A 10,592-nucleotide genomic window follows, 5' to 3' on the forward strand; every position below is an offset into this window, starting at 1 on the left:
CTGATTTTCATCAGTCCCTTTAGGATATGCTATGCGTTAAATGTATCCTCCAAAACCTCATGCATTGGAAACTTAATTACCATTGCAACAGTATTAAGACATAGGGCCGGAGGAGGAGGGGCTGAAGGGTTAAAAATCCACGCAGGCGCACTGCTCGGAGGGCTGCCTGCTGCGCACCCCACGCTGCGCACCTCACGCCACGCACGTTACGCCACGCACCTCACGCTGCGCTCATTACGCCACGCATCTCACGCTGCGTACCTCGCTCCGGCCCGAGTCTCGGCCACGAAGAATCGTTTTTCTTCTCTGGTAGGGTGAACTTTTATAGCATTCATTTCCCAGATCTGGCAACATGGCAGAAGATATCAGTATAACTGAAGCTAACAAAGAACTCAAGGTCTTAATGGGCCAGAACCAGACCAGAGGCCCCATGGAGGTTCAGCCCTACCCACTAAACCCGCTCTGGAGGCCGCTCTTGCCAAAAACCTTTGGAGAGTCCATTGTCAACAGCGTGCAGCAAGTGGCAACTGATACGCCTCAGAGACCGGCAACATCAAACATCCTTGTGGTAGGAAGCCTAAATCCACCCAGCACTCACTTTGCCTCTCAGAACCAGCCTTCCAACTCCTTGCCTTGGTTGGCCAGGCAACGCCGCAGGAACATAGACAAGGATGGCATAGGCCTGCAACATTTCTCCATGAAGGTCTGGGAGAAGGTGCAGAAGAAAGGGACCACTTCCTCTAAGGAAGTGGTGGGTGAGCTGGTCGCCGAGTTCAAAGCTGCCAACAACCACCTCTCACCACACGAGTTAGCTTGTGACCTGAAGAACGTAAAACGGCGCATCTATGATGCCTTAAACGTGCTGATGGCCATGAACATCATTTCCAGGGAGGGGAAGATGATCAAGTGGATTGGTCTGATTGGTCTGTCCACCAGTTCGGCTCAGGACTGTCAAAGCTTACAGGTAGAAAGGGAGAAAATACTTGAAAGAATAAAGGAGAAAGAATCTCAACTTCAACAACTTATTCTACAGCAAATTGCCTTCAAGACCCTGGTGCAGAAAAACCGGTATGCGGAGGAACAGGGCAGCCAGCAGCCACCGCCCAGCTCAGTCATCCACCTGCCCTTTGTGACTGTCAGCACCAGCAAGAAGAGCGTCATCAACTGCAGCATCTCCAACGACAGATTTGATTATCTGTTTCATTTTGAAGATTCATTTGAAGTCCACGATTACACAGAAGTGCTTAAATGGATGGGCATGACTTTAGGGCTTGAGTCTGGGAGCTGCTCTGCCGAAGACCTTAAAATGGCCAGAAGTTTGGTCCCAAAGGCTCTGGAGCCGTATGTGACAGAAATGGCTCAGGGAACTTTTGGAGGTGTGTTCACGATGGCAGGTTCCACGTCTAATGACATGCAGCTCTCTGCCAGTGATCCGACCAACGCTGCGGATGGGATGCTGGCCGCAAGCTCCAGCGAGATTCAATGCAGTGGCTTCAGGGTGGAGACCACGGTGGTTGAGGAGGAGGAGGATGACAGCAGCAATAATGACTTCAATGATGATGAGTATGACTGACGTCCTCTCCTCTTCAAATTTAGCTTCAGTAAAACATTTAGGACATTTAGGGAAAAGAAACTTTTTTTTTTTTTTTTTTTTTTTAATGTGAGGTTTTCTGTTTCTTTTTGGCCTACTCCCAAGAAGATATTCGTAAGCTATGGAATTTAGATAGGCACCTCTGATAAGCAAGGATTGTTTCCCGTATGATTAAGATGTGCTGTTGATGGGTGTTTTCATACCAGTGTGCTGACATAGAGCCTTTACTTTTTAGGATTTTGTGTTTTCATTTTCTGTTTTTCTTTAAATGCAGAGTTCATTGTTGCCCTTTAACAGTTTTTGCTGAGTTTGCTGAAGAAATTGTACTTCATCCACATCAATGAAAATAAAATGCTCTCCTGTTGTGCACAGTGAGTACCGAATGCCATTTATTTGCTGTGGGTTTGGATGGCACCCCCACTGGTACATAGCGAGACTCTGAGTTTTACATTTATTCAGTTGTGCAGTGTCCAGAGCCCCAAGCATATAGCAGAATTCTATTTTCTAAACAATTAACACCATCAATCTTAAAAAAAAAAAAGAAAGAAAGAAAAGAGGTAGGGCCTTTAAGAGGTGATTAGGCCATAAGGTCTCTGCCCTCATCAGTGATTAATTCTGATATCATAGGAATAGACTCTTGATAGAAGGATAATTTCAGCCCTATTCCTCTCTCTGTCTTGAATGCTTGCTTGCCCTTCTGCCATGTTAGGACACAGCAGGAAGGTCCTCACTGGGTACCAAGCATGCACTGGCTCTATGCCTTTGGACTTCTCAGGGTCCAGAACCATGAGCCAAATAAACCTATTTTCTTTATAAATTACCCAGTCTGTTATAGGAGCAGAAAGCGAACTAAGACAGGATGGCTGAAGGTTCCCAGCTGGCAAGCAAGGCATATCTATCTATTCAGGAATCATTTGCTGGCTGCAAGCAAGATGAATAGGTTTTCTTCTTTCAAATTTGTGAGATAGAATAGTGGTAGAGCCTGTAGCAATATCATGGTATGATGAGAAGAAACTGGGTCCGAATTTAGGTAGGGAGATCTTGGCTCATTAATATGAGAAAGTTGTACCAAAATTGTGGCTGGGGGCAGCAGAGGGAGCTGTTGCTTTCTTCAAGCACAGTTTCACAAAGGGTCGTCTTTCCAACCATATGCAGACCTGTCTAGAGTTCCAAGGAAAAATAGACACTAGGGTAATCACTGTGAAAGTAAGACCCTAAGACCCATAAAAGAGGGCAGGTAGTTAATTACAATGAAATACCACTTCACACCCATTAGGATGGCTATTATGATTATTTTGAGACAAGGTCTCACTCTATTGCCCAGGCTGCAGTGCAGTAGAAAGATCATGGCTCACTGCAGCCTCAACATCCCAGGCTCAATCAGTCCTCCCACCTAAGCCTCCTGAGTAGCTGGTATTACAGCTACTCCGTACCTAGTTAATTTTTTTTTTTTGGTATGTTTTGTGAAAATGGGGTTTCATCATGTTACCCAGTCTGGTCTCGAGCTCCTGGGCTCAAGCAATCCCAAAGTGTTGGGATTACAGATGTGAGCCACCACATATGGCCGTGACTGACTTCTTTCACTTAGCAAAATACTTCCAATGTTCATCCATGTTGTTGCATGGATCAGTACTTCATTCCTTTTTATGGGTGAGTAACTTTCCATTGTTACAACTGTCCATCAAGAGATGACTGGATAAACAAAAAGTGGTCTTTTTGTTTATCCAGTCATCTCTTGATGGACAGTTGGGTTGTTTCTGCCTTTTGGCTATTGTGAGTAACAATGCAGTGAACATTAGTATGCAAATATCTGTTCAAGTCTCTGCTTTCAGTTCTTTTGAGTATGTGTATATCTGGGAGTGGGATTACTGGGTCATATGGTAACTCTATATTAAGCCTTTGAGGAACAGATGCCCTGTATGTTGCTGTTGAGAATTTCATAGAGGCTGTGAAATTCTCATCAGCAACATTCAGGCCATCTAAGAGATGGTTTTGAGTAGTCTTGGGAGTAGAGAAGACACTACCAGGGTCACCTGTGTATAGTGATGGCACTGGCTGGTCCTTGTTTTTGAGTCCGTTCCCTCATGTCCTGTCTGAAGACTTTTCCAAATCATGCTGAAAAACACATGCCTTTTTTTTTTTTTTTTTTTTTAATACCTGCACCAAGCCTTACCATAGTCGCCCCACTTTGGAAGGCTTTTAGTTCCTAAAAATTTCTGAGGAACGTTGGGTCACTGAGAGGGCTGCTCCTCACCTCCAAAGGACATGTCACGTAACTCCACTTGCCCTGCTTGTCAGATGTGGACTCCATGAAGGGGTAGGCACTGCCATAGCCAGTGTTCAGCCTTTGGCCTCACCTCTTCTTGGTGTTGGCACCTAGAGCATCGAATGAGCAGTCTCCTAAGGCCTGCAGCAAAGCCTTCCCAGCCAAGTGCAGCCAGCAGCTCCAGACTGTACCTCCTTTTGCCTTCTGGCCTCCTAATGTGCTTTGCATTAAAATACCCATTTTGGCTTTGCCTTTGAGTCAGTTCTCTGGGGAGCAAATAAAAGATGAGCCATTAACATGTGGCCCATGGAGATGTAGTAGACAGAGAAATGACTGCAATTCATTTCATTCAGGTCTTTTCGGCATTTTTCCCACACACCAGCAATGCCTGGCACTGATATGTGTCCTAGTCCCAGCTCTGCCACTAACTGGAGGTGCAATTTCAGCAAATCCCTTCCTTCCTCACAGTCTCAGTTTCCGCATCTACTAAATGGGCAGGGAATCTCCAAGAGATACTTCCAACTCTAAATTTAATTCTGTGACTAACATTCAAGCAGAGCCTGACTCTAACAAGCACAATGGGCATCCTTGCTATGCAACAGAATGATAGTCAATACTTTGGAAGATATTTGCTTTCCTGGCAAAAATGGTATGAAATAAATTTCTTTTATGATACTGGTCTCAAGCCCTCCAAAACAGAGCTCCACTCTTGAAATGTTATAGGATAAGTTTTTATTTGGAGAATTTGAGTGTGACCTTTGCTGAGGCAGAACATGGTGTTGGGGGAGGGGAAGAGGCAAATGGGGGTGGGAAATACTGGACCGTGATTAACCAGATAATGAACCCCATCTGCTTTTAATCAGCCACTTCCTGTTCTCCCAGACCTCTAAAGTTTTAATATTAATGGAAACAGATTTGAATTCTGGAAAGAACTATTCTGGAAAATAATTGGATATTTACTAGGTGAAAAGTGAAATTGCACAGGCATTTCATAGGGTTTGGTATTTGACAGGTGCCATTTTTCTTTCCAATGTGTTGCATACCTCTGTTTTATAAACCAATATGGATAATGGCATAAAAGATTACGGGTTTATATGGTGGAAAGGCCTGGGAACATGTTCAGGGAGGTTGGTGGGCAGGAAGAGAGAACTTCAACTGGGGACAAGGCTGAAATGCTTTAATTAGTAGGAAAGAATTATTTGAAGGCAAAGAATATTTATTTAAAAGAAATATAACCATGTTCATAAATGGAGATTGTACAGAGAGAGATGTTGGCTTACCTATGGATGTCTGACTCCATACAAGGAGGTAACACCTCCCTTGGCTTCATAAAGAACTTTGTAGTTAGAGAAGGTAGGAAGGCACTGGAAGAGTGGGGAAATTTTATTAAAACAAAGCACAGAGCTCTCCAGGGTTTTTGGCAAGCAGAACAAATGGAAAGCAGATTTGCCAGAAAGCAAAGGAGGGCTGCTCCAGTGGGGTGACTTAGGCTTTTTGGGTTCTTTCCCTTGAGAGTCTCTCACTTCAATTGTTAACTACTGTGATCATTAGGATTCCCCACGTGTTTCTTTTTTAATGGTCTGACCCTAATGTGGACAGTGTGGAGAGAGCTCCCCCTCTCCTTTTTTTTTTTTTTTTTGAGATGGGGTTTTGCTCTGTTACCCAGGCTGGAGTGCAGTGGCACAATCGTAACTCACTGCAACCTCAACCTCCTGGGCTCCAGCAATCCTCCTGCCTACCCTCCAGAGTAGCTGGGACTACAGACACGTACCACTACTCCCAGGTATTGTTTTTTTTTTTTTTGTACATATGGGATTTCACTATGTTGCCCAAGCTTGTCTCAAACTCCCAGGCTCAAGTGATCCTCCTGCCTCGCCCTCTCAAACTGCTGAGACTACAAGTGTGAGCCACCACACCTGGCCAACAGAGCACTTTTTAGGAGGGATTCCTTCAGAGACAGCTGAAACTGGCTGATTTTCTTTTCTTTTCTTTCTTTCTTTTTTTGAGACAGAGTCTCACTCTTGTCACCCAGGCTGGAGTGCAGTGGCACGATCTTGGCTTACTGCAACTTCTGCCTCCGAGATTCAAGTGATTCTTGTGCCTCAGCCTCCTGAGTAGCTGGGATTACAGGTGACACCATCACACCCAGCTATTGTTTGTATTTTTAGTAGAGACAGGATTTTCACAGTGTTGGCCAGATTGGTCTTGAACTCCTGACCTCAAGTGATCCACCCACCTTGGCCTCCCAAAGTGCTTGGATTACAGATATACACCACCACCCCTGGCTAATTGTGTGTGTGTGTGTGTGTGTGTGTGTGTGTGTGTGTGTGTGTTTTGAATAGAGATGGGGTTTCACCATGTTGACCAGGCTTATCTCAAACCCCTGACCTCAAGTGACCTGCCTGCCTCAGCCTCCCAAAGTGCTTGGATTACAGGTGTGAGCCACTGTGCCCAGCCTGATTTTGTTTGTTTCTTTCTTTTTTTTTTTTTTTTTTGGTGAGATGGACTCTCACTCTGTCACCCAGTCTGGAGTGCAGTGGCATGATTCTAGGCTCACTGCAACCTCTGCCTTCTGGGTTCAAGCAATTATCCTGCTTCAGCCTTTCAAGTAGCTGGGATTATAGATGTGTGTTACCACATCCAGCTAATTTTTGTGTGTTTTAGTAGAGATGGGGTTTCACCCTGTTGGCCAGGCTGGTCTCGAACTCCTGACCTCAAGTGATCTGCCCACCTCACCTTCCCAAAGTACCAGGATTACAGATGTAAACCACCTCGCCTGGCTTGGGCTGATTTTCTTTAAAAAAATTTAAAATTTAAATTAAGGAGAAAACACGAAGGAAATGCTTTACAGAGAATACATGCAACACTCAAAACAGGCTTCCATAGTGGATATTTTCCTGATGCTGCCATAATTTACCTGTAGTCCCAGAGAGTGGTCTAGTTTTACCAGACTCTTAGCTGCTTTCTGGTCCTGCTAGTTCACTGTAAGTCTCAATATGGCAGTCACCTTCTTATTTCCCACCAGAAGAGTGTGAGCACCCAGTTATCTTTTTCCTTTCTAACCAGGGTAGAAAGGCTTGTTTCCCCAGCCCTATTTTTTCTCTCTCCAATCTGTGGTTCTAGTTTTAAGCTGAAAGATGTTCCTTGTTGACCATCAATTGGTAGGCTGAGGTGTGTCTTTCATCTGTGAGTATAATGTTGGTCACGGGTGAGGCGGCCAGGGAAGTCTGGACTGCTCAGTGCAAGCTGAGCCACTGGTGGGAGAACAATTGAGTCCCCCACTTATAGTTGAAGTAGCGTATTTAGGTCTCAAGGGACAGACAGAATTACTCTGTAGGGCTTTATCCATATCCTTTGGGAAGGACACTGTAGGAGTATTAAAGAAGTAGCTTAATCATACAAAAAGCTTTCTTCTGAGGAGAAGTCTTGGATGGCCATATGCGCTGTTCCACCTTTTCAATTTCTTTAGATAGTTACTTGGAGAAAAAGATAAAATGGTTTAGCTTTCTCAAATTCATGAAGAAAATGGTACGCTTAACCTGAAAACTAACTTATCCTGAAAACCAGCTTCTCTTGAAAACTGGGCTTGTAGACCAGTGTTTTTGCAGATGAGTAAACTGAGGCCAATATAGAGGAAAGGACTTGTCAAAGTCACTCAGTAAATCATGAGCACAGCCAGAAGTAGCCTCTAGGCCACTTGCATGCCAGGGCAGTGCAATGCCAGGATAAGAATCATCTCTAAGAAAAACCTCTCTCTCTCTTTGGGGAACCAAGTTAAGAGAACTAAGGTAACTGGGTGGCACAGAGACCAAATCCAGGACCAAGGGCATCTCAACAGTGCTTTCTAATTGACTGTTTGTTTGTTTGTTTGTTTTTGAGTCTCACTCTGTCACCTAGTCTGGAGTGCAGGGGCATGATCTTGGCTCACTGCAACCTCCACTTCCCAGGTTCAAGCGATTTTCCTGCCTCAGCCTCCCAAGTAGCTGGGACTACAGGCACGCATCACCATGGCTGGCTAATTTTTTGTATTTTTAGTCGAGACATTTCACCATGGTCTCGAACTCCTGACCTCAAGTAATCTGCCTGCCTCGGCCTCCCAAACTGCTGGGTTACAGGCATGAGCCACTTGGCCCACACTGAAAGGTCTAAAGCTCCTCAAGTGGTACAGGAACCCAGAGCAAGCGAAGATCTCTCCATTCCCACCAGCTTCAGTCCCATCCTCTGGTCTCTTGGTTATAGCTAAAAGCTGGTCCCTGGTGGAAAATTCCTGTTACTTTCTCTCCCAATAATTGCTTCCACTTATACAGGGTACTGTGTTGATTCCAGAAAACTCACAGGAGGTATGCCTATTATGCCGTTCTTGCATTGCTATAAAGAAATACCTCTGATGTGCCTGTTCCCCCTTTGCCTTCTGCCATGATTGGAAGCTCCCTGAGGCATCACCTCTCCTAGTTTGCAACTTGCCTGCTCCACAAAAACACAGCTGAAGAAACCATTGCCCATTTTGTGGTCAGAATAATAATATAGTTTATCTGTGTACCAGGTATTCACTTTATGAAACATCTACAGTGATTTTATTTTTTATTGATGTGAGATTCACATGCATAAAGTGAACCATTTTAAACTGAAAAATTCAGTGGCATTTAATACATTCACGTTGTTGTGCAACCACCACCTCTTTGTGGTTCCAAAACATTTCATCAACCCCCAAAAAACCTCCATACCCCAAAAATAGTAACACTGTATTCCACCATCTCTAACCTCTCCCAGCCCCTGGGAACCACCGATCTTCCTTCTTTCACTGTGGATTCACCTATTCTGCATATTTTATATCATATAATATGTGACCTTTGGTGTCTTCTTCTCTATAATATTTTTAAAGTTTCATCCAAGTTGTAGCACGCATCAGTACTTCCCCCCCCCCTTTTTTTTTGAGAAAGAGTCTCACTTTGCCACGCAGGCTGGAGTACACAGTGGTGTAATTTCGGCTGCCTGTAGCCTTCGCCTCCCAGGTTCAAACAATCCTCCCACCTCAGCCTTCTGAGTAGCTGTTACTACAGGCTCACACCACCAGGCCTGGTTAATTTTTGTATTTTTTGTAGATAGAGGGTTAATCATGTTGCCCAGGCTGGTCTCGAACTACTGGCCTCAAGTGATCCACCTGCCTTGGCTTCCCAAAGTTTTGAGATCACAGGTGTAAGCCACTGCACCTGGCCTGTTTTATTCCTTTTTATAACTGAAAAATATTCCATAGCATGGGTATACCACAATTTTGTATATCTATTCATCTGTTGATGAACATTTAGGCTATTCTCACCTTTTGGCTATTGTGAATAGTGCTGCTTATGACTATGTGGTACATGTATTTGTTTAAGTAGCTGTTTCTAGCCGGGTGTGGTGGCATGTGCCTATAATCCCAGCTACTCAGGAGGCTGAGGTGGGAGGATCACTTGAGCCTGGGACATTGAGGCTGCAGTGAGCTGTGATTGCCCCACTGTACTCCAGCCTGGGTGACAGAGTGAGACCCTGTCTCAAAAAAAAAGTACCTTTTTTGCTGTTGTGAGGAGCGTATACGTAGGAGCAGAATTACTGAATCATACTGTAATCTATGTTTAAGTTTCTGAGGAACTGTATGGCAAATTTTTAATATCATTTAGATTTCTTCTGACCACTTCTCAAGCTCCATGATCATACTCTCCCACTCCACAGCTGGTAGATTTAGATTGTTTTCAAAATCAATCTAAATCAAATGCAACTTTTCAAATACATTTTACTGCAAATTTATTATGAAATGCTTTTCAAAACCAAGCAGAAAGTTATTTTTGGATTATAGACCAGCATTATCTAATACAACTTTTTGCACCGTCCAGTATGGTAACCATAATTAGGCATATGTGATTATTGAGCACATCACATGTGCTAGTGAGACTGAGGAAATAAATGTTAAATTTTTATTAAATTTTTATTAATGTTATTTTTATTAAAAATAAAATTTAAGTTAAAATAGCCACATGTTAGTTTAGCAGCTACTGCTGTTATAGAGTGTATTCTCAATCTTTTCAGCAGAGTATAAATCTGAAATTTTTCCCCAAGTATTACTTATTTTTCACATTAGTGGGGAGAGATAGCCTTGGGTATGCTAAAAAATAAATTTTCTTTATATAAATCAAGCATAAATACTCATGCTGGTAAGGTTGTACAAAACTGATGTTTTCAAACAGTGCTGGTGGCAGTGTAAAATCATTTCATTCATTCATTCATCCACTCACCCATCCATCCATTCATTGAGTGTTTTAGTGGAATGCTTATTGTGCACTAGGCACTGTGCTATATATAACCTAGGGAAACAGAGATAACCAAAATATGATCCTTCCTCTCAAAAGCTTATAGTCAAGTAGTCAGGAAAACACTTAATTGCAATACACTGTGATGATAACAATGGTTTCCATTTTTAAAGCACTGACCACATACCAAGCACTGGGCTAGGGATTGTGTAGGCATTATCTCATTTAATCATTCCAATAGCTCTGTGAGTTAGATATGATTATCCTCATTTTACAGACAAGGAAGCACATGTTAGTGACTGTAAGTAAATTGACTAATGTTGCCCCATGATTGCCACTAATAAGGTATGTCCAAGGTATTGTTAATGCCCAAATACGGGAATAAGTGACTATGCCTAGAGTGTACATAGGAGTCGGGGGAGGGAAAGTTTGCACTAGATCTTGAACAATA

The 10,592-nt window shown here is 43.4% G+C and overlaps 1 protein-coding gene across 1 annotated transcript; it reads left to right on the forward strand.

Annotated features, from left to right (window-relative positions):
- Positions 1–352: 352 nt before the first annotated feature.
- Positions 353–1,573, forward strand: TFDP3 (transcription factor Dp family member 3). Its single transcript, XM_017509781.2, has one exon. The coding sequence runs from the start codon at positions 353–355 to the stop codon at positions 1,571–1,573; it is 1,221 nt and encodes a 406-aa protein (XP_017365270.1).
- Positions 1,574–10,592: the final 9,019 nt, after the last annotated feature.

This window comes from Cebus imitator, unplaced genomic scaffold, assembly GCF_001604975.1.
Source record: "Cebus imitator isolate Cc_AM_T3 unplaced genomic scaffold, Cebus_imitator-1.0 Scaffold421, whole genome shotgun sequence".
In the NCBI taxonomy this organism is placed as follows: domain Eukaryota; kingdom Metazoa; phylum Chordata; class Mammalia; order Primates; family Cebidae; genus Cebus; species Cebus imitator.